Source organism: Strix uralensis, chromosome 15 (assembly GCF_047716275.1).
Source record: "Strix uralensis isolate ZFMK-TIS-50842 chromosome 15, bStrUra1, whole genome shotgun sequence".
Taxonomy (NCBI): Eukaryota; Metazoa; Chordata; class Aves; order Strigiformes; family Strigidae; genus Strix; species Strix uralensis.
In genome coordinates, this window is record NC_133986.1 from 16,800,981 (window position 1) to 16,825,120 (window position 24,140).

Sequence of the window (24,140 nt, forward strand, 5' to 3'; positions counted from 1 at the left end):
AAGGCAAGCAGTTAAAACCTGTGAGTGCCTGGACATCACACAAGCAATAGCAATGTGGAACTTTAAGCGTGTTCTCTAGATCAAGATATTTCTTTGGCTCTTAGAGAGACAGATTTACCTATTAATATGATTGTAAAATCCCAGCCACAGGCAACTTGTTTTACACAAAAGCCAGACAGGGCAGTGCACAAAGTAAAATGCAGTACATCCTCCATGTGATTCAATCCCAACTGCCCATCTTTGTTATGGCCACATACAAAGAGTTCTCCTGCACCTGGAAAAAAAAAAAAAAAAAAGAAATCATGTTCCACTTCACAGACTAAAGAGACAAGCTTACATCCATGAGATCCTGTGACAAACAAGGATAGTGATTATGTGTCATTTTAGGCACTGCAATTAAGCAAAAAGAAAGAGAAACCGTTATTTCTGATGCATCAGAAACATTTCTGAATAAGTACAGCTACGGAGAGTCGGCTTTGTCAAGGCAGACAATCCATATGGTAAGACAGACACCTCTCACTAAGACGCAATATGAACTTTTTTACCACATTCAGATCTGTCTGTATCCTTTCTTTCCCATAATCAGCTATGGCATACAGCAGAACCTTTCAAAGACCAGATGTTAGCTTCTGCTCCTTACCTTAAAACTTCTCAAGATTGAACAACCTCCCACTTGACTCCTTCCTCCCACTCCGCTATCCTCAATACAGAAAAACTGGCTGCTGTGTATGAAAAGCTGTTATATGAAACAGGTTAAGAAACAGTCCTCACATAGCCATAAAATAACCGCACAAAATAAGCAAAACGGGAATTTCCCCAGTTTCCCCAAAATACTGAGTTAACTGGCACAGTAGAAACCTGTTTTGCAACTAAGAATTGAACTTGCTCAGAAACAGAAGTCACAGATAGGTGGCAGCACCAAACCAAAAGGGAAACAAACAAAAAAAAAAGTTTAGAAGTCATACACTCCTTGCAAGTGCAATATTTTTACCAGTGATAACTGCAGAATGTCCCCCTCCTCCAGTAATGCTTTTAATGTCTTGACATTTGCAGGAAACATCTTTCAGTGACTGAGGTACCAGCACATCCTCTTTATGCCCAAGACCAAGCTGTCCATAGCTGTTTGCACCCTTCAAATACACAAAGAAAAATATTTTAAAGTTAACAAAAAAAAGACACAATTCTGCTCCTAAGAGGGAACAAGCTTACTGAGGACATGTCACAGGTTACCCTGCCAGGATTTGTTGCCAAAAATCTCCCAAAATGGCAATCTTCATTCTTACTGCTGTCACACAGGACTCCCAGAATTACAGACCAGGACTGTGCTAAATTTGCTGTCATTAAGGCTGCCTGTGCAACCCCAGTATTTTAAGGAACATACTGAAATACATCCTGGTAAGACTTTAACTGCAGGCTAACAGTTACTAAGGAGGAAAGCCTCATTATCAGGATGATTACCACCTGTCCAATTTTAATGCTAATGATTTCCACTCATCACTAAGATCTTATTAATGCCAGTGCTTTCTGGCAGTTCACCACCAAATGAGATCAGAAAGACGTGCTACCTTGTTCTGGCACCTAAATAAGTAAAGCACAAACACCTCTCATTAACTAAGTCTTTTAACTAAAAGTGGTCAAAATTAAAATATATCTATAAAATTTTTAAGTACAAGATTATAGCCACTAAACCAATCATAGAAAGCAACCACTGACAACATGGTAACATGTCAAGGAATTTCTTAGTCAGTTTAAACTTTATTAAGTGTCCCACAGTTTGAACAGCAACCTTCATTCCCAAAGGTGGATTCAGTAACTTTCCTAGTCCACACGCTGCAGTAACAGCAACACCCACATCGCTCCCAGCTGGTGATCCCGAGAGGGGACCTGCCCTACCTCACCTGTGCCCCGCCCCCCCCCCCTTTGCCACACCCTCCCCAAAGATGCAGCACTTGCTGTATCTTAAAAGGACATATTTAGCAATAAACGTTTCATACCTACAGAAACAATGACATTTTAGACAAAAGTACCAGGCTGCTCGCCTCAGCCCACCGTTAGCAGGTGGATGAGATGTCTGGAGTCGAGCTCAAGAGGCAGATCAAGTTGTTCTCTCACAGTCACTACTAGCGGCAGACAGTTTTAGAGTGTGTTACTACTTATCAGCCCTAATTCTTTTTAGAAGGCGTGTCACAAGCTCTCATTTTAGCCTATAACTTGCAATGAATTTTCAAGTCTTCAATAACAGGCAAGCTGAGAAAAGGTGCAGAAAGAAGACAGGTGCCTGAGGAACCAGGAGCCACACCTGTGTACCCCACCACTGCCATACCTATCTTCATTTACCCCTCCCGGGGGTTATTCCCCACACGACCACCGCAGAGCAAAGCGAGCTAACAAGGAACAGTCACACCCGGCTAACGGCTCTTAGCCCTCCTTTGCTCATCGGGTAAAACCACGGTTCTGAAGAACCACAAAAAAAAAAAAAAAAAAAGTTATTTCTTTCGAAGAGCTCAGGACTTCACCTCAGGCCACGCAGTTAAAGTGCATCGCGCGTCCCGCCGCGGCGGCGGCAGCACTTGTGGTGGAGGCGAGCGGCGCCCCGGCCCCTCAGGACGCCCGCGGCGGGACCCCAGACCTCCTCCGCCCGGCTCCCGCGCCGAGCGGCACAGGGCCCGCGAACCGCGGCTCGGGCGGCTCGGAACGGCTTCACACAGCGTTATTCTGCTTCGGGCAGGGAGAAGCTCGGCTCGGCCCGCCCATCCCCAGGGGAGCGGGGCGAGGGCCGGCGGCAGCCCACACGGCCCCGCCGCAACCCCTGGGAGGGCGAACGGCTGGGCTCCGCGTCCCGCCCGCCTCCCGCCCAGGGCCGCGCCGCTGCGCGGGCAGAGCCGCCATCTCGCGGCGGCGGGGCAGAGGAGGCCCCGGCCGCCCCCAGTCCCCCCCCGCCGCGCCGAGCGCCCGCTCACCCATGCGAAGAGCCGGGGCTCCATGGGGCCGCCGGCCCGCAGCCCTTCCCGCCCCGCCGCAGGCCGGGGAGGAAGAGGCGGGACGGGGGCGGGCTCCGGCGGGGCCCCGCCTCGGCCCGGGGGGTCTGTGGAGAGCGCGGCCGCGGCACCGGGCGGCTGCGCCTGACGAGATCCGCGTTACCGGTTGATCCTCTCGCAGCCTTGGGGAGCGTTTTGGCTGTGGCAGGCAGCTGCCGCCCCGGGGGCCGCCCGTCCCTGCAGTCCGCCGGCTCCGGCCGCCGCTTCCAGCACCCACCGCCCCAGAGCCGAAGCGCCCGGGGTGGCGGGGGAGCTCCCGCCGGGGTCGCGTCCTCAGCGCTCACCCCTTTCCCCAGAAACACAAGACTAAGCCTTTAAAAAGTGAGGGGGAAACAAGTCACGCTTTAAATAAATACCTACAGTTCCGAATGGAACCAGGTCACATGCGTGACGTGTCCGAACCACCGGATAAAAACCCTTGGTCAGAAGTGAGCGCTTTGTGTTTATTGCTACAGTGCTGAAGTAAAGGGGGTTTTGCTTTTAATAATTACCAAGTCATTTATTTCATTGGCATTCAAAACCTCCACAATAGTTTAAAATATTTAACTTATTACTGTTCTACATAGCCAGAAGGTTTGGATGTGCGAAGCCAAACATACATGTTGGAAATGCATCTTCTCTTCTCTGTATTACTTTCAGCAGTTTACTTAATTTTTTGCTACACAAGTGCAAATAAATATACAATTGCTGGTTTTCCAATGTATTCAAAATAGGTGCTAATTTACCGAGTATAAGGTTTCCTACTTCAAATGTATACATAGTTTGGACAAAGATTTGAAGTAAGCAGATCTATGTATGTTTCAACAACATCATAATCCCAACATATTTTAAAATGCAGCTGAATATTAACTGTTATCACAGAAGCAGACAAAGTAGAACTTCCCTTACTACTCACTAATAAGAAGGTTTCTTCTTTAGAAAGACAAAGCTCCTAAAATCTATTTTAAAGCATAATGTAAGCCATAAATGTTGTAGACCGTATTTCTATGTCTTAAAAGTTCTTTTTTAAAAAAAAAAGTTATAGTGGGTTATTAGTCACAGAAAAAAATGATCTAGACTAGATTTAAACAGTAAATATACTTGGAAAGATTGGGCCAGCGATTGCTTATGGAGCAGATGTGGCCTACTAGGAAGCATATGAAACTCAAACTGATTTTCAATCACAGAGGTTCATGAAAGTCCTTTCAAGTTCTCAAAATCCGGGACTAGCGTCTCCAGTGTATTTAAGATTTCAGTCCCTTTTTTCCAGCGACCTCCACAGCTGCAAATTCTGAATTTCCCAATAATCTCTACCTATGAAGAACCAGTGCCTAGGATGGTATTAAATACACCCTGCACATCACAGACCTTCCATTCAAATGTATCATATCCTGTAGATGCATTCATTTCATTGCCAGGGTCGGCAGAAACGCAGCGGGCACAGCTTTGTACAGCTACGTGGGACGCTGAAACTGTGGAGCCCTGAAACCGGGGAAGTTTGCTACAATGTGGTACAGACAATTCAGCAGGACACTGCTTCCCCCCACTTGTAAAGTGAGCTTTAGAATTAAATACACTTTACGCTACAAGGTAGTTTGTTGCATTCATAGCCACAGAATTCCCATGAACCGCTTGGGCCTTTCCGTTATCATTTGCTTGGCAGGGAATGAAGGTGTTCAGGCCTAGTAAAGAAGAAACAAGATGTAATTTTGTGCAGCTTAATAAAGTGACCAAGCAATTAATAGGATACTTACTCTTACAAAAAGCAGAGAACTTTGCCTGTTACTTTAAACTTTGGTGTTATTTTAGAACTGATGAAACTATGTGGAATATTAAATTGTAATTTGGAAATGGTTTTAGGCTTTATGCTAAGTCAGTACCCAATGGCTTGCTATATTTTTTGCTAAATTAATTAAATCAGGGAAAAGGCAAATGGTATTTCTGTAAGGAAAGGTCTTCCCTCAGGTGCAGTAACCTGGACAGCAACAAAAATCCTGAGTCTGAGCCGATAGCAAATCTCTTAAAATAAACAGAATTAGGATTTCTGTATCTCTGCCTTATACTAGAAACATGACAAACAGCACATTTGCAATTCTTTGGGGGCAAGAATGATCCCTTTGAAAGCAAGATTTGACTCCTCAATTTTATCATGGTGAACCTCCAGCTATTTGTGTCCTGATGCCTGCATTGTAATCATTTGAGTTTTAAACTTAGTAGCACAGACTTAGAAGCACTGATTACTATAGCTTCTACGCTATAAAGTCTGCAATGCTGTAAAATCAGTAGCGTAGACTACTAGAGTCAGAAATAGACATTTCCCTGTGGTGAATTATTCCGTTATTGCCTCATAAACCACCTTCTGCAGCATCTGATTCCAGCCCTGATCCACAGACCACACTTTTGCTCCAGTCTAGCAATTTCTCTACTCCCCCACTAGATTTTCAATGGCAGCTCCAGGCCTTTTTTAACCATGGGGGATGGAGGAATACATTCTGTAAGGGATTTTACACAGAGAAACACGATAAAGTTATTATCCTTATGGGCCATTCACTCTTCCATTTGTAAAGGAGAGAGTTCTGCATACAACACATTACATTTCTAGAAAGAAATCAGTAGGGAAAAGAAAAGAGTTGCCAAGTGCACCACTGCTGACAGGGGCGTTAAACTTCCAGCTGCTTGCCCATCTTGCTGAGGGCATCGCTGACAATGTCCAGCTCGTGACGTAGCTCGTTTACCACACTGGCAATGCTCTTCATGTCCTTCAGGATCTGCACACTTTGAGTATATGGATTGTACTTCACGCCAAATGGGCGCTTGATGGTTTTTGCAAACTCTCTATTCAAGTAAAAAAAAAGGAGTTATAAACGAAATGCAAATGCATCCTTTGTACACAGTCATTATCAATAACCATTTTTCTAAACTACTTTCTTAAGAATAGTTGTAATTTTCAAGTAGCTCATCATCTTTCCCACCCAGTACATGGTAGACCAAGCAAATACTAATCTCGGCTTTCCAACCCCATAAAAGATAATTGTAAAACCGTGATAAGAATAAAGGGGTTGGTGCTGCTACTGAGAGACACGTGAAATCAAACCTGTTTTTATAAAACAGAGGAAAAAAATCTGTACCTCATCTTTTCCTTTGCTTCTTCAAAACTTTCAGAAACAAAGTAAACCTCCTGGAAAGTTGTAATGAGGCATTCTTGCTTGCAAGTGACCTTTGGATCAAAAGGCTTGACTTTGGCACTGCCAGAGAGCGAGTGCTGGTAACATAATGTGTTATCATGCGTCAGAGGAACATCACCACCCAGAGAATCCATGAGGAAGGTGCCATGAGGTAGAGTGAATAAAAAAAGATGAAATGAGACCATATTTAGTGAATTGCCTCAAAATTTTTATCTGCAAATGAACAGTGGTTAAAGCTTAACAAATGGAAGAACTCTGAGCAGGCATATTCTGCCAATCTGTGTCAAAAAAGGGATCCCTCAGAGATGAGCCTCATGTGTAAACAAGAGCAATATTTTCAGAATCTGGTTAAACCAGCAGAGCTTTATTCTGAAAAGAGTTACTTGGAAGGTAATGTTAAGAAATACCAGTCATCTAATGCTTCCTGCAAAAGATACGGGAGCTGCTCAGCATATATCCAAAAGCAGACTGTCCAGTAGTTACTACCACAGTGAATTTTCTTAAAGTCTAGTAGGTATCTAGGAGTTTTCAAAAAAAAAGGTTTTTAGAATTATACTTAATAAAAAACAGGGCAAAACAGTGACAATAATAATCAGGTACAAACAAAGAAAAGAGGTAAATCGGCAGTAGATATTCTTACCTTGAGCTCACTAATCGAAGAGAGCAAGCCAGCCCCATAAACTCGTAGCTGTCCCTCTTGCTTGCACAAGCCAAACTCTACAGTGAAGAAGTAGCACTGAAACAGAGAAGGGAGTAAAATAATTCAGCCTTCTGTAAAAATGCTGTGGGGAACTAGATGGGGGCATTTCTATTTGTAGGTAGTGTCAAACAGTTGCAAATCTCAGACAGTCATCAGCTGGTTTATCTTTCTCCGATATTTAAAGAGGAGGGAAAACAGAATGTAAGGGTGAAGAACCACAGGATTGCATGTTTGTCATAAGAAAGACTGATGTGGCAGATCACCCATCTAGAAGCTGTTAATGTCAGTAGGAACACTGAGATGTAGATCTGTTTTGAGAAATATTGTCATGACATGACAGCTTCAGCTTAAAAGAAACAGTGGATAGAGAAGATCTCTGTGACTCAGTCAAAACATCAGCCCACTACAGTTTGTTTCTCATTTGCTTAGTGGCTTGTAAAATTAAAGATATTTAGTTTGCTGGATTTCAGGATATCTGCAAATATATGGGAAGGAACGCTATTTTCATAGATGGCTTAGTTCTGCTCCCACTGAAGGCAGTAGAAATTTTACCACTAGCTATAGCAGGTAGGGAAAATATTTTTTTTAAATCAGCAAACCAGTTCTTTCATAACTGGCATAAATTATTTTTCATCCAAATTTAATTTTCATCTTAAAATACGTTTACCAAAGCATCCAGAAACTGATATCCAGGAAATAAGATTAATTTATAATATTGGAATTTCTTGGCTGAAAAGTATCTAATGCTAGCATTCACCACATTCAATGAAAACACCATATCATTGCCATTCATTCTACACATTAAAGAAATAGATTACTTTTAAAATCATTGAATCATGTTACCAGAAGTAAGAAGATTTTGTCTGGAAAGAACAGACTGTAGAATTTCAATCTGGAAGAACTGATCTACCACTAGAAGTTGCACCCTTACTTGACAGCCAAGTGAAGAAAAATATCAATCATATCAACATTAAAATGTATTTTTTTCCATGCATGGAAAATTGTTATATGCCCTAAAAGCCAAGGACCAGTGAAACACATAAATTTAGCAGCTGATGTGGCTAATGTTGACATAAAGCTCCAAATGGAGTGGGATCAGCCTAGAAAAGCACAAAGCTTTCAATGGGATCACCAGGCACACAAACACTCACTGTTGCCAGTTTTTGGACAGCCTCATCTGATGCCCCAAGTGATGCAAGACCAATTTCCTGGGAGAACTGAGCAAAACTGGGTTCAGCCAAAAGAGGGACATGCCCTAGGAGCTCATGGCAGGTATCACTGGGAAAAGAAACAAAACAAGAAATCTCATGATCTGTTTTTGTGGTAGAGTGAGAAAGCAGCACCACTGAACAGACACAATGTCTTGAGTTAAATTATTTAATATCCAAAAGACAGGAAAGCGTCCATCATTTTTAGCTGAAAGCAACCTACTCTATGTAAGTACATGAACTCAGATTTTCAAATTAAGCTGTCTAAAATTAAGGTCTGAGCTCCACATTTATGAGGCAATCAAACATTAAACTAACTCTATGCACAATGACATCAGCAAGAGCTCTCCAACAACATGCTGTACTTTTGAAAATCCTGCACTTAGGAAGGTGGCACTTGAGCATGCTAAAACTTCATTACATTCAGTGTGAAGGCTGAGTCTTCAGCACCTTAAAAATAAGTTTTCTTGCTGGTGTTCTTGAATAGCTTTTAAGTAGCTTGTCTCTGGGCAGTGAGATTTAAAACTCTCTCTCAAATTCTACCCCAAGATTAAATGACTCACGGCTCTGGTGTATAGAGAGGGTCCGAGCTGTGCCTAACATATTGAGTGCAGTGAAAAACTCTGAATGCTAATCCTGCCAAGAAGTCTCTGGGTGACAGATATCCAGCAACAGGGCGAATGGTGAAACCTGTGCGCTCTGAAAAGGAACAGAGAAATTGTACATTAGTTTAGTGTAGAACTGCACAATGTTGTCACCTTTCCTGTTACAACTGGGGCAAAAGCCACAGCACTACCTTGGCTCAAGAGCACATGGGAAATTCAGGCATGATTAGAAAAATTAGGCCTAAGCTTGAGAATGACCAACATTTAGTAAAAATGTCCCGGCCTGTATCAGTGGATTTCCTACGATTTCATGCCTAGAGCCAACACCATACAGCTAGGTATCTCTTTAGCCAACTCTAACAGTCTTTTCAGAGGTAGCATGGCCCCTCAAACATCACTGTTTGTATATATTCAAGACACAATATATTAAAACATGGTTGGCCAAAAGGGCTCTTAAAGGACCAGAATGAATACCAGCAAAAGTGACCAAGGATGTTTTCTTGAGCCCACAAAATGGCAGTGTGATTTGCAATGGACCTTAGTTCCTTTCTCTATAAGAAAATTACCTTTCAGGAAGCGGGACACATCTTCCAGCTGGGGGATATTGTCTTCCCTGTACCCACAGTATTTGGTGAGCAAGGGTAAGTTTTTAAGGTACTCTCTGCAGGCATGAGTTGGGTAAAGCTTGTTAAGCTCTCGGTACACAGTGCCCCAAGTCTTGATCTCCTCCTCAGTGAATTCAATCTTGGGAATCGGGTCACCGCTACAAGGAGAAGAGGAAGAAAGGACATGCCTGGTTAAATGGCTAATAATGGATGACTCATTTGCCTACTATTATTATTTAACATCTATACGGCTGTGACACCTGGTCAGGGTGCATTAGGCACTGTCAAATACACAGTGAGATCTGGTCTATGCCCTGGGGAGCTTTTAGTCTAAGGGCTTGCTCCGTTTCCTGCCTAAATCAACTGACAGAAATCTTTGCATTGACCTCACTGGAGCCTGAAAGCTTCAGGTATGTAAGCAGCTTCTTAGGTGTTTAGTGCTGAGAGTAACATTTAAAATACCTGCACAACCTTTACAGTTTCAGGACCTGCAAACACATCCTTTTCCCTGTTGGACTTCCCTGTCTGCAATTACTCTCCATTACCTTTTTGATTTGTTTTGGAAAAAGAGAATTCCCTAAATTAACAACACATTGCGTGGAAGCAGCTAAATATACACATTAGGTAAAAATCACACTTCTCTGCAGAGGAGACAAGCATCTGTCTGAACATATTAATTGTAGTCTGTATCTCCTATTTAGCCCTCAGGATCTTGATTAACGGGGATTATAGCAAGGGTGTGACCTAAAGCCCACTAAACGCAATGGGAGTGTTACACTGAGCTTCCACTGCCAGCCAGGTAACCAGCATGGCAAATGCTTTCCCTAGGGAATCTGTTAACAACACATTAACAGTAACCAGCTCTGTGCTGTGGTAACCAGTTGCATTAATACACAGTGCAACAGAGCTCTAGATACCCACCATTTCTAGGTCATTTCCAACTGAGGAACCTGGCATCTTAATTCAAGCAGGCAACAGCAACATGAAAATCATGTTTAGAATTTACAGCACTGGGCTAAGAAACTCTTGCTGCTTTAAGAGCTCCCCCCCCCCCCCAAGCAGCATCTCTAAAGACATAAGCTCTTCAAGTTTCTTTTCACAGAAAACTTCTTATCTACACATCACATGCACTAGTTTGAACCAGGAAAGAAAACTCAAGTATTAACATTTTCCCAGATAGCTTACACTCGGTGGTCAATGGGCTATATACTGGGTTGTGCCTCCCCTCTCTCTCCTTCGCAGAGGAGACCAACCTGCCCTAGTCAAGTCAGCACGTCCTGGCACAGGCAGCTGTGCAACACACGTTGTCCACCCTCTTCCTTTGTGGCACCCATTTCCAGAGAAGTGGGGAGGGACCGCAGAGTCCAAATGCACCATGCTGCAGGAAGCCCCCGCTGGCATCACTGCTCATCTGAGGATCAGCACTGCTGCAGACACCATAATGGCCAAGCAACCATGGCCTCAGACTGATCAGAGGCCCACAGAGCTGTAAGATAGCCTAGATCTACTTTTTAATCTTGTCTTACATCTCCCCTCCTTTTACCCCTCTAGCTCTGATTCCTGAGCCAAGCATATCTCAGAGAGATCTGAGCCCAGGGAAGGTGATCTCCTGCCAGCCCACTCTGCTATTATTTCAAGGCACCCAGAAGGCTTATTCTGCAAGAAGTCAACTTACTGTTTGTAGTTCATAGCCAGGTCTGCAAAATACTTTCGCCTCTTGCGATAGACATTGTCTTTGAAACCCTGTCAGGAGGAAGGAGAAAAAGTTAAATAAGTTTCCAAGCTGTAGTAAATAAATTAATTTAAAACAGGACGCTTGAAATTTCTTCAGTTGGGAAATATAAAAGTATGCTGTGTAAGAATGAGAGGACAGGGCAGGAACTTCACAGCTGTAGTCTGAAATGCTTGATAACTGTGAACTAAGCCAATACTCCAATTCAAAGCCAGAGTCAGTGGGTTTATGCATGCAACTATATATTCAGTTGGCAAGGATTCATTTTAATGATATCAGTATTTATACAAACTTTGTTACTTGCTTGGTTATTCTAAATTACAGAAAAAATTTCCCATTTGCACTGTCCCAAGTACCAATTTGTTTGCTCCAATTATAGTAAGGAAGAAAGAAAGAACAGGAACCAAACCTGAGTCACAATAGCTTTTTTTTTTTATTATTTGTATGAGACCACTCGGGGCCCAGACCTGGAGCCCTTGCACAACAAATAAGTCTTGTAGAAAGGCACAGGAGCTGAATTCAGTGACAGCCTTGCCTGAACTAGGAAAAAGATGTTGAAACCCCTGAGAGAAGGTGCTCAGACCCACAGAGACGCCGTTCAGGGGAAGGAGAGGGAGGACGAAAAGCTGCACGTTTTTAAAGTAAGCTCCACAAAGCATGTTTTCACTAAGGATAAGGTATAGGGAGGAAAAAATACTTACTGGATGGTCAGCATCCAAATCAGACCCATACATCAGCACTCGGTTTGCACACTTATCCAAATCTGAGATCTTCTTCGGAAACCAGGGAACATTCTCCATGTCTAGGGAACGCATGGAATCCACAAAGTTATTAATAACGCCGAGCATGCTGAGGGAGGAAACGCTACTTTCAAGTATGGTTATGGCGGTTACAAGCAAAATCTATAAATTAAAAGGGCATGAATAAGACAAGGGAGTCCACTGCCTATCTGGCACCAGCCTACAGCTCACACTTCCTCCTCTGTCACTGCCACAGTCTGCCTTCAGAGCACAGCCAGCTCCAAAGCGTCCAGGGGAGGAAACAGTTAATATGGGTTTTCTGTGGCCCTTAACTGTCATTACAGCTAAAGGAGCATCTAGAGGCTCCCACTGAGACATGGCCTCCTTGTTCAAACTGCTGTGAATCTTCTAGGATACAAAGTGTGCAAGAGTAGAGAAGTGATTTGCCTGCAGTCCCCAGGCAGAGTGGGAGCAGGTTTGAGTCCTCCCATCCTGCTTTACTGACCATGGGAAATAAACATTGTTCTGTGGTTATGTACCTCAGAAGCATTCAGCTTTGCTGATGAGTTTGTGAGGGAAGAGGAGGAGAGGGAGGCCCTGCAGCTTTACAGCCTTTTAGAGATGCTTCATTACAGTTTTCCTACTGACTACTTTTTTTATAGCCTAAGAGAGTTTTTAACAAAGCTCTTGGCAGAGCGGCTAATACACAGCTTCTCTGCCCTGATGCTCTTCAGTTTTCTTAAAAAGGTCAGGGGAGTGTTTAGATTGAAATTCCCTTTACTTAGGGCTAAAGTAAGCTGTTTTTATCCAAGAACACCAGATCTCACCTTCCCCTACCTACCAGCCTGTGCCAAGCACAGTGGCTGAGAAATATATGGGACCTACTTCCTGATGCCCTGAACTTCAGGCACCTCTTTAACTAGAAGCAAAGGTAAACAGGATGTGAAGCATCCTAAAGTTAAAAGGCACCTCTTTCACACTAATACAAGTAACCAGTTATGATGAAAAGTGCTTAAGAAAAATTTAAATCACGAGTGACATGAGGAAATAGCAGAATCCATCTCCCACTCTCACCAGTGTCTGAACTGGGATCTGTCAGTATTACATCTCTGTCACCATGGTGTACGGTCACTAGCCAAGCCCTGCATTCCGACTTTGTCTACATACTGGCCTGCAGCGCCTGCAGGGGTGCAGGAACTCCCATCGATCCGAGTTGTGCTGTACTGGGAAGGGATGGGAGCACAGATAACGAACATGCAATTTGCACCCGCCTAAAACAGCCTGTATTCCTCCTAGGTGACACCAGCCAACGCAGCCTACTCATACTGACCAAATTACACTCATTCACAACACAGAAGCATAAACCTGGTAGCTGCTGATTGAAAACACTACACAAATACAGATGTGGACACCATAAAAAGATTTCAAAGCAAAACCCTGAGAACTGCATTTTCAACAGAACTGCCTTTTGTACGTACCATCTTCCTGGACATTGAAATGCTCTGTCGGGTTCATAGAGACAACGTTGACATGGGATTTCAGGAGGTGGAAGATCTCATTCAGTTGTTCCCTGTTACTGTCACAGTCCACAAAGATCTCAAACTCAGAATTTCGTCTCTTGGACTTCCGTGACTCAATGTGTACCAGATTTACATGCTTCTCCTGTTTTGTAAGAAGTAATGTTTGCAAACAGATTGACTAAAAGCAGTTGACTAAAAACTAAAATTTGTTTTCCAAATGAATACAGCCATAGACTATTCACCACCTTTGTGAAGCTATTGTAGTTAATTTGATCTCTTGACAAAACTTTCCTTATTGGAGGGGGGGAAATAGTTTGATTTAAAAAAACCTCCCATTCAGAAGAAAAGGAAAGAGAACCTGTGTCTTTCAATTTCATTTACATTCAGGAAGCACAGAAAGACACAGTCAGGAGGTTTAAATTCATAGACCTTTTTCTTTCATCCCTCCCATAGGAAGCTGATTAGCAACTGGGTCTGGGGAAATTCAGCAAAATGCCAATCAAGTCACCATGTAATTATCTCACAAGCAAGCAAGGGATTTAAAAGCAGTCATTTTCAGGGTGCAAATTTCACTTTTATTTGAAAAATTATTTAATCATATGTCTTATATGAGGAACATAGAGAAAACTCCAGGCTAAGACACGCAGGGTCAGATGGCAGTGGCACTGCACATATTCCTTGCAATGGAAGAAGTGCAGTTGTGCAATTGCAGTTCCTCTGTCACCCTCAGTCTGGCTAGGCAGGGTGACAAGGGCACTGGACTCAACTCGGCACAGCTCAGCACCCCAAGAGTCTACCTGCCATCAGCAGGAGCTTCAGACCCACCTCGTATATGCAGTAGAAACAATATCCTCTTTTCATGGGGGGAAAAGACAAAACTCTCTCAATCTTTAGCCGGTGCAGATGATATGTTTTGTGAAGATTTTTAGCCAACCAGCATCTAATTTCTGAGGCATAAATTTGCCTTTGTGGGTGATTTTGGGTGCAAAGTGGGAGCCAGGTTAGGAATCACATTCTTAATAAATGGATGTAATTAATTCTGCTGTGTCCAAAACTATCCTTACAATTTAAAAATACAGAGCTGCTGTAGCGATGTGATCACTACATACCTGAAAGAGTTTTAATGCTTTTACAAGTCCTCCAACTTCATTCTTCAAGGAAAAAATTATGGCTGTTCTTCCTCTTTCAGATGCATGGTCTTCATTCTCTTTATTATCTTCAATCATCATGTAATTTGATTTATTTAACTAAATGCAAACAAAAAAGGTTTTTTGAATGGCTAGTAGTGCAAAAAGTGTGAAGTTTTACATTTCTGTAATATTGTGCTTTGATCCACCACAAATGGAAAGGTGACAATTAAATTATTACACAATAACAGGCATAAAGTTAGGCACACATAGAATCCGTGAGAGCTGAGGATAAAATACTGAGATTTCTTTTTTCAGTTGAACGATTTTATAGACATCTTTAGTCATTCTCCGGGATGCAGAAAACATTTCAAAGTATAGTTTATAATTAGCATTGGTATTTTATGGGGAGGGAGTTATAAGATGTCAGCAGAAATAGTAAAGTTGTACAAAATACTTGTTAGCAAATTCATTGAACATTGGTAAAGAGAATGATCCAAAACCCACTGGATATAGGTAGGAAAAGATGAATCAGGATTTAGCAGATCAGAACTGAAAAATCATTGCCTTTCTCCTGCTACATAACTGGAAAGCATTGCTTTTACAGAGAAAGGAGACAAAACCTAGGGAGTCAAAATGTTATGTTGACCAGAATCTGTTGACTATAGAGACAGTCCCACTGATCAACCACAACCAAGTTATTCCATCTGTCAGGACCCCTAATTCACATGCCAAACCTTTATCATAATCACGCAGATCACACACTAAAAATTTTCAGACATCCAACGCTGTAGGACCATGTGGTTTTGTACCTTACTAGTGATCACATTCCTGACCGTGTTGAAAACAGTTGATATCACAGACCATATTCTCAGCTACCTGTAGCCAGGCCATAAATGGAGATAATATTGCAACTGTTAAGAATGTGGAAAATGCAAAGTAAAGAAAAAATACAAAGTTTAGAAGTCTCATATGTCTTCTAATCTTGCAAAAAGAAACAAAAAAGGTTAAGTTTGTGAAGGAGCCAATGAGAAAGAGGAAAGGAACAATGAAGGCACATTATTGTTACTTGGAATTATTTTTTGATCTGACACAGCTTTTAAAAATATGACGATTTGGTGGAATTTTCAGGAATGGAAAGAGCAAAACCAAAAATGCAGTCAAAATACAGCAGTTCTGTTAATTCCCATCTACAGTCTCTCCAACTCTAACCTCTTTAAAATGGCTAATACTGAACAGCTAAGTATTTCTATCTATAACGGATAGATTTAAAAATAAAACCCAGGTTTTACTTATCTTTTATTAAAATGTTCCCATGTAGCTTTCACATTAAGAAGATAATCTGCCTAACAAAATAATGAAATTAGTTTCAATCTGAATTGAATGGTTTACAACAAGGCAGATATTTGATGCTGCTCTAAGAAAGGTTTCAAGCAGGTCACTAGATGTGAGCTCTTTGGGGTGCTGAGGTGGTACCCCATGGAAGAGGTCTTGCTCCGAGGCCACTGATGCTAGTGGAAATATCTGAATTTCTGACAGGGACCCCACCTCTAATGAGTTGTCACTATATGATGAGCCTGGACAACAGTGTCAGTCCTTTACACTGTTTGTGATCCAGCAAAGCCACTCCATCAGCTTGAGCCCAGACATCAAATTCTCTGCTGCAAGTGGGTGACAGGGGCCAATCCAGGTTCTGCTGAGCAGCCTGCAGGTCTCACAGCTCACTTCAGCGAGCATCAGACCAGGATCACAAGAGCCAGGGACAGGCACTGAGCAAGGGTGCTTCAAACAGAAAAGAAGCAGCTAATAACTCCACAATTCCATATAGGTTATTGGTTGTTTTCTCAAGTGCAGAGATCGCCAGTCGTGTGAGCCAAATCCTATTCATGCAATACTGCTGTAGAAGAAGCTGGATGCAAAGAAGTCTCCGTTACAAACAGAGTTAGATGGTGGTCTCTGAAGGCAAAAACTGTTGGGCTGCTTTACGTATATGGCTTATAGGCAGCATGTTGGCTTGATTCCACATTCAGGATCATTGACTTAAAACAAGATCAGCTTACGAGATTTGGCGTAGTTGCATGCAATATAATAAGATGCACAGCGAGGACAAACCATGTGCATTGAAGACTAATGGTCTTATTTTGTATTTTGCTAGTTCAACTAACATTGTGTTTAGGATCAGGTGACAACATTTATAAAGTAATATGCTTAAGAGAACAATGAAGAAAATACAACAAAACGCACTGTGCTCTTACATTAAGTTCCAAAAATGACTTCTAGTTTAGAAATTTGAAAAAGTTGCAGAAGAGCAATTCAGATGCCTACACAGCCAAACGCACCCCACTTACATCTCTAACCCTAAACCAACATTAATCTTTCGCTTTCAATTAAAAAACGGACTGAAAACAGGTCTGTGTTAATGCAGCAACCATTTTGGTGCAATACAAGAGAAAATGGTAATGCAAAAACAATTCCTCTACTCCAACAGCTGCACCTTCACTTTCATTTTATTCTGTATCAGTAAGTCGGCTCTAATCAAATCTGACACTTTTCCTTGAGCTTTCTGGAGGGTGAGGGGGGAATTAATATTGCATTGATGCTTGTTATTAATTGTGCAAATTATTAACTGATTTGCCATCAATCTGACTCAAGCCTTAATGAAAATACACAAGCACAGGGATACTCTAAAGCCCTTATTTAGATAGATATCTAGGTGCCTTCTGGTTAAAGATCTCTCCTTTTGGAGCCCGTAGCAATTACCTTCCCTTTTGCCACCTCCCCAAAGAATATTCTCTGTGAGACAGATATTTGAGGGTGCATATTTTGTGCTTTAATTCTTTATATTAATGGATAGCCAAGATTTAAAATTATCCAAACATACTTGTCTAAAGGAAATTACATTTTAGAGTCGTATATTGAAAAAAATCTTTTTAAAGATTTGATACAGATTGCCATTAACTGTACTTGATAAGAAGTCTCAACAGGCATTTTACATCCTCCTCCCTCTTTAAGTATCTGCTTACTTTCTCACTGTCCTTTTGACACAGTTCTTATACCAGGGAAGGATGAAGACATGATCTTATGAATGACCACGACTAGGTGTCACATTACAGGGAAATTTTTCAGCCACACCAAAGGTCTTCCTTAGATTTAGTTCTCGGACACCAAACCGAAAGCTGTGCTGAACAGTTTATTTGGCTTCCAAAGATCTGAGGGATACGGCAAAACAATCTTTTGTCAAACTTCACTGCATTACAGTCAACATTCTTGTTCTCACAATGAATTTTACTGACTTTATGAGCCGCACAGCATCAGTAACTGCAGCCAACACATAAGCGCTGATTTTACCTGATCTTCTCCGATGTACTGAGCATATTCCCACTGTAACATGAAATAATCCATGAGCGGATTTTTCTGGGCTACATCACACCCTCTTTCTCCTAAGCAATAAGTGCACCAGAAGTTACTTTTGTTCTACCTTACTTTCATCCGCTCGCATTTGAGTTTCACCACATTTTTCCCCCCTTCTGCCCAGAAGCAGCCGCCCAACCAGCCCCAGCCCCAGCCCCAGCCCCAGCCCCGGTCCCGGTCCCGCAGTCCTGAGCTCTCACCTGGCCGGCAGCCTCCCGCGGGCAGGGCACCGCCTCCAGCGACCCGCCGCGCCGGGCCGCGGGGTGCATGGCCGGGCAGCGGGACCGACAGCGCGGCGCTCGGCGGCCGCTTTATGGAGGGGCCGAGAGCCGCCCCTAATCGCCCGCCGCGGGGGGCGGAGGAGGAGGGAGGAAGGCGGGGGGAAGCGCTGCCCGGCCCCTCTGGGGAAGGGGCTCCGTAACCCTCTTCCTAACACCCGCTGGAAGCTGTTTATTCAAACGCTGTTGGCGGAGCAGGGATGCTCGGATGCACCGAGCACCCACCATCTCTGCACCCCAAAAAAACCCGCACAAAAAGAGATGCTTTCCCTCCCGGGTTACACCTTGGTCACCCGTACGAGAAAGATTAAGAGGGGGGACAGAGAAGACTGACTTTTTGTGGGTAACTTTGTGGGGTTTGCAGCTAACATGAATTTGCACGCCACGGGGCTGAGGGGGGCCAGCACTTGGATGGAGGGGTCTGGCTACCTCCGGCGTGCCCACAGCCTCCTCCCCACACGTGTCCCCTCACCGCAAATTGATATGTACGCTGCCAGGGGGGAAAGGAAGGCAAACTGCCTAATAAATGAGAGGTGGTGAGGGCTGGGTCCACAGCAGAGGGGAAATACACAAAGTCGCCCACAAGGCAATGGCTTAGCCATGGGGAACCGGTGGCCCAGGCGAGGAGCTCCCCTAAACGCCCTACGAGACTGCTGCAGAAAGCACATAGTGCAGGTTGGAGTCTCTAAGAGAAACACAGTGGGTGGATGTATAGAGTTCTTCACAAAAAATAACTGAATTTATTGCTGTGAAAATAAATTGCAGCACATTACTTTTCTAAAAAAACTTCTGCACATTGAGGAAGAGTAACTACACTTCGATTAGCAGGAAACTATATTTTCATATCTTATCTATGGTGTCATTTATTTTCTGTATAGATCTAGACATATGTTCATATTTTAGAAACTATCACCGTTTTTAGACTCCAATAAGCCCAGTCCTCACTGTCTCCTCTCAGGTCAGACTTGGCAACAAGATAAGGGGATTTGTGGTACACAGCAGGAGAAGCCAAAATGTTCCCCGGGAACATAATCCCTTGGAGGCTTTAGGGGTTTGGGGGAAGAGAGATTGATTATTTTGTGTTGGGCATGGGGCTGTCCAAAAACAGTGATTCTGGTCTTTCCATATGTTTCTTTCAAACCAACCTTTCAGAGAAATGCTCAAAATCAGCCACAACTAGTTTTACCCTAATTTACTCAAATGTCTGAAAAATCTCCAGTATTTTTCTCTTCAGTGCCTAAAATATTGGAACCTTGATTCCAGATAGATCTCTTTGACAGTGGTGTAACATAAATGATAAATTATACTGGTGAAGCCAAAAAACATCTAACAGAGGCCAACAGGGTCACACATCTCCCATCTTCCTAGAACACATTGAACTTCAAACAATCTTGTTTCTAAGAGAACTGAGGGTGACTAGCTCAGCACTTCAGGCACAGCACAGGATTGAAAGAGCACGGCTGTAAGTGATGACGTAGCTGGAAAAGCCAGTTTGTTCCAGTTTGCTAATGGGATATATTTTGTGACCAGATGCTTCAATTTTCCCTTCATAAAGAAAATGGAGTATTTATTCACTGTATGTCTTAATCCTACAACAGACATTTCACTTCCGTCTTGCAGAATAGATCTCCCCATCAAACAAGCTGACTCAAAAAGCAAACAATTCGTAGGATCTTTACCCAGAATCTTAAGCATGTGAGAGCCTGATATTAGTAATGAATCCGTAAACATGGGCACAGTAAGATATTTATGACCGAATATGACTAATCTGTCAGTTTTCCCTAGCTTAAATGCAGCAATAATAATAACTAACATGTCATTCTGCATATGATTTTTTTTTTTTTAATTACTCACTATGTAGCCCCCTAGAAGTTCTTCCATTGCAGGTAAGCATCTTTTATTTGGAAATCTGTGCTCAGGCTGGGTTTCCAGTACTTCCTGATAGCAGCCTGGTTGAAATTCCCGTGCTTTCTTTTCTGTCAAAATGTTGTGCTCATCCTTGATAAAATTTGAAAGAAAACACAAGATACAATTCTCACTCACATTTCCTCAGGTGTCAGAAGACAGCTAAGTTCGGGTCATTTTAACTGTGAATGAAGGATTTTTATTTTTTTTGTAACTTTTACTCTGATCTGCCTTTCCCTCTCCTTCAAAGGCTATAAGCTTTCACAAGATACATTGGGAAAGCCAGTTTATTCCTGGTGTGTATATATGGATTATTCTAGTGTTAAGGGACACGGATGTTCTCCTCTACAGCCCCAATCTGTAAAGATGCTCAAAGAAGAGTCAGTTACCCAAGCACTTCTGAAAACCCACTCTCTCCCCAGGAGACAAGAGCAGCAGTGGTTTGGTTAGCATCTACAGGTACCTGAAGACATGAAGCACAGGGAAGGGCACAGAACAGTCCAAGGGGCCACACCAAGACACAAGATGGTGAAGCTGAGCTCAGCAGAAGCACACAAGCTTCACGGCACACAAGAGCCATGGAGGGGATATCAACTGAGCTGCCAGCTATGCCAGATTTAAGGGCACTTCCTACCTCCGAGGCTCCAGCCTGATAAACAGACAGGAGTGCTCCTGCCTCCCATCCTCGCCCTGTCATTTCTAATTTGAGCAGGAGCTTTCTGGGACACTGGTCATCCCTCTCCTCATACCTAACACCGTGGAGCCGGCAGTCAGCCCGGCCTGTCACTGCTGATACAATGCGAGCAGTACAGTAACAGCCAAGGAAATTTAACCTAATATGAAATTAATCAGTTACATAGAGATAACTGGGGTGCCCAGAATTTTGGGGAGCCGATTAAAGTTGATTCACTGGTTTAGTAAGAAGTGTTTGTTCACCACAGCCAATGCCCTGTAGTCTGAAAGAGCAGAACCACAAAGCATGAACTGACTTGATTACAGCCTGTTTTCACTGGGTGCTCACTGGAGCCTGCTCTGCTCCTCTCCATGCAGGGTTTCCAGCTCCTGTGAATCTGCAGATGGTTTTATAGGAGAACTATTAAAAGCTTTCAGATGAAAAGCTGAATCTTCACAGTTTTAGGGTTGCAGAGTTTCAGAAAACCATCACTCTGTCACGAGCGCAACTGCTGCTCTGGGTTTTCACAGCCAGCGGGACACTTCTACCTTCTCCCTAACGCTGGCAGCGTATCCTACCATTTAAGAATGGTGACTTGGGGCCCTCACCACAGAAAAGAGCAATATGGCACAGCAAGACTACTAGCAGTCAGGTGTGGAGTGCAATGCAAACAGGACAGCAACGTGCACAGATGCTAGTCTGATCACCCTGGGAGGAGGCAGCACAGGCAAAGACCAGAAAATGTCTGAAATGTCACAGAGTTCGTCTGCAGGAGCACTGAGGCAGAGAGAAGCCAAAGGTTTTCAGTAGGACATCAGGAGTCTACACAGACCATGAGGTGGGAAGGAGTTGTGAAGGACAAAGACACAACCTGGGGCATCGCATCGACACCACAGGGAAAACAGGCCTCTCCTTACCTCATGAGAGATAAGGCAATCCAGTGATTTCTTTTCATTTTTTAAAAGCCCACAGGAGGTTTCTCACATACAGCTTCTCATACAGACAAAGCCCTCCAGACAGATAATCAGCACCTGAGGATCGAGTACTGGTCTGACCCTGCTCAAAAGTGGGTCAAGCTGATCACACGTTTTGCAAGGCAGCATTTTGCCATGTGCAGCTGCCGCAAAACCTATTGCATTGGCACAGAGCAACTGTGATAGCACTCACCAGGAGGGCTACGAGAGCTGGCTTTTGATTACGTTATTCCCTCATAATTCCTCCATGAATCCTCCTTTTCTCAGCAGCCTTCAGATCCAAGTGAGAGCGTGGTGTCAGACTGAGAAGTCCCATGTTTTCTGGGCCTTTTGCTGGAGTCTCTGAGAACATCAAGTGGCTCCAGAAGAGGCCACAACTCTATTTCTGCTTCCCAGCTGTTGAGAGGTGACTCTTCTCCTCTAGTTTTTTGGGGGTTTCTGTTTTGTTCTTCAAACCAGGAACTTGACAGCCTAGCTTATAACCAGACAGCGGTGCTGACGCTTATGGGTCATTTGTAGATAAATGCTCTGGAAATTTTTAGGCTGAAAAGTATTAAAAACAAAGTGTTACACCTCCAGATCTTCCCCTCCCTAGAGAGCCACACAGTAAAGGGACTCACTTTTTGCTGTCTGTGAAACAGAACAGCATAAACCTTCTGCCCTACGTCTCCTTTTCCTCCCACTCTGAGAAAGTTTGCTCTCCATGGGTCATAGGTAAAATATGCAGGGACTCAACTAACCTGGCACATCTTTCCAGACACAGCACAAGTCTTGTATCCACTAACACTTTGAGGAAGCTGGTCTGAAAAAAAAAAAAAAGACAGAAAAAAGAAAAATCAGTGTAGTACAGGGGGTCTCAAGTGCTCCAGCGCTGGGGTAGAGACAGAGTCAGAGGATGATTTTGTTCAACTGGCAGCAACTGATGAGGCAAGAACCATGGAAAGGCAGGTTAGGAATGATCTGCAGGAATATTAATCTTCTGCTGAAAGATAAGATTATCTGCCTGAACACAGCAAGACTGAAGGAGAGAGTCAGGCAGCCCTAAAGTCTTCTCAGTCTCATCAAGGTCATCGGTGTAAATTACCCCTTTCTCCCTGTGTGGTAGGAGAAAGTGCTCTAATCTCCAATGAGGTAATTTCACAGCATCATTTCTGGGACATAAACCTCCTCAGCCATCTCTTGGACTTCATTTGGCCCAGCCACCTGCCTTTCCAACCAAGAGCATTTGCCTGACACCACATGGCCACTTAAAGCTTTCCGGAAAAAGGTATGAAGTATTAAATGGCTGAACAAAACAGGTTTAATACAACAGTATTAAGTCTGCTCTAATCATAATTACCTTCTTCAGAGTAAACTACTGCAGATTCTAGTCACAGCCCTCTGCCTTTCTGTTAATTAACTGCTGCAGACAAGTTATGCCTGTAAGAATCGCATGGCACTTAGGCAAGCACTATGGAAGTTGCAGAAAAGTGCAAAGACAAACATCATGCAGGCCTTTGAAACAGTTTTCCAGTACAGGTTTTAAGATCTTCCTCATATTCTGCTTGCATTTTATGGATGGCCTCATATACCAATGCCTGAAAAACTGCTGGTCTGAAAAAATGTCACTCATTTTCTTCTTCTGATTTTTAATATTTATAAAACATTGACCATAACACCTAAGCAGCATCACTAGCTTCCATTTACTTTCTAATCTTCATTCTCCCAAACTTTGACTTCTCTCACTTAAAGGAGAGAACCTATCATGGTGGTTTAGGTCATTTACTTAAATGCTGTGAGAGTTAAACAGCTCCAAATCCAAAAACTTTTCAAATTTTCTAATAATGTATGGATCTGAAGTCCCTGGCTTTCAACAAGGGAATTCTTCCATTTGCTCCTATCTTCCATGAACCACCATTCTTCTAACAAGTGCTTCCCAGGGCAATTCACCTAACCTTTCACCAGCATGAGGCTACAACAGTGTCACGCACTGTACTCAGAGCAACCATCAGGAAACGTCTGGAAGCCTCAGTGCAGTAACTCAGCTCAGGGGACCACATCCCTGTGAGGGTGGTTTAGCAATGAGTTAACTCTCCATGTTACTGAATAGTTGTTGAATAATAAAGCATTTGATTCATAACCAGTTAATAAGCAACAAAAGATACAGGGGAATTTAAATTACACAATTATTGAAAACATTTACAAATATATTTTTCCAATGAAAAGTGTAAGAACCAATCAGGCAAATTACCCACTCAGCGTGATTCAGCCAGCTGTAGTATCAATAGCCTTTAAGCACGCTTATTTTGAAAAGCCAGAGATGCTGTGTAAATCTACTGAAGCACATCTAGCCAACAGACCATTCACTGTTTGTATATTTGCTCTGGACTGTTTAAAGAAATAATATTAGCTCTTTCATCTGAGCCAGGTAATATTTTTCTTTTCATAAAAGCTAAAAAAAATCATGAGTGACATGGGCTC

The 24,140-nt window shown here is 43.0% G+C and overlaps 2 protein-coding genes across 7 annotated transcripts in view; both read right to left on the reverse strand.

Moving 5' to 3' along the window:
- Positions 1-3,104, reverse strand: part of SERGEF (secretion regulating guanine nucleotide exchange factor) — a 156,408-nt gene extending 153,304 nt beyond the window's left edge. For both annotated transcript variants that reach the window (XM_074884309.1, XM_074884310.1), the window contains exons 1-3: positions 2,961-3,104; positions 992-1,130; positions 119-274 (exon numbers count right to left, since the gene is read on the reverse strand). In XM_074884309.1, the coding sequence (XP_074740410.1) occupies positions 119-274; positions 992-1,130; positions 2,961-2,984 (319 nt within the window). In that variant the 5' untranslated portion in view covers positions 2,985-3,104. The remainder of the gene's footprint in view (positions 1-118; positions 275-991; positions 1,131-2,960) is intronic.
- Positions 3,105-3,468: 364 nt separating this feature from the next.
- On the reverse strand, positions 3,469-22,438 carry TPH1 (tryptophan hydroxylase 1). Of its 5 annotated transcripts, XM_074884838.1 has the most exons (13): positions 22,421-22,438; positions 21,874-22,223; positions 19,983-20,126; positions 14,422-14,559; positions 13,271-13,454; positions 11,754-11,854; positions 10,996-11,063; positions 9,282-9,478; positions 8,674-8,809; positions 8,054-8,180; positions 6,843-6,938; positions 6,146-6,279; positions 3,469-5,852 (listed from the first exon to the last, which is right to left on the reverse strand). In XM_074884838.1, exons 3-13 carry the CDS (start codon positions 20,007-20,009, stop codon positions 5,678-5,680), a joined length of 1,383 nt encoding a protein of 460 aa, XP_074740939.1. In that variant the 5' UTR covers positions 20,010-20,126; positions 21,874-22,223; positions 22,421-22,438; the 3' UTR covers positions 3,469-5,677. The 5 variants fall into 5 exon arrangements, with proteins under 5 accessions (XP_074740939.1, XP_074740941.1, XP_074740943.1 ...); XM_074884840.1 differs by lacking the exons at positions 21,874-22,223; positions 22,421-22,438 and adding an exon at positions 21,624-21,632; XM_074884842.1 differs by lacking the exons at positions 19,983-20,126; positions 21,874-22,223; positions 22,421-22,438 and adding an exon at positions 21,624-21,676.
- Positions 22,439-24,140: the final 1,702 nt, after the last annotated feature.

Bases quoted from the DNA above. Each gene is read 5' to 3' on its own strand.
- TPH1 (XM_074884837.1), bottom strand. From the start codon at position 18,119: ATGCACCCCGCGGCCCGGCGCGGCGGGTCGCTGGAGGCGGTGCCCTGC. The intron at 13,455-14,421 runs GTATGTAGTGAT...CTTACAAAACAG, and splicing joins AAGCATTAAAACTCTTTCAG to GAGAAGCATGTAAATCTGGT. The intron at 11,064-11,753 runs GTAAGTATTTTT...TCCTCCTGACAG, and splicing joins ATTTGGATGCTGACCATCCA to GGTTTCAAAGACAATGTCTA.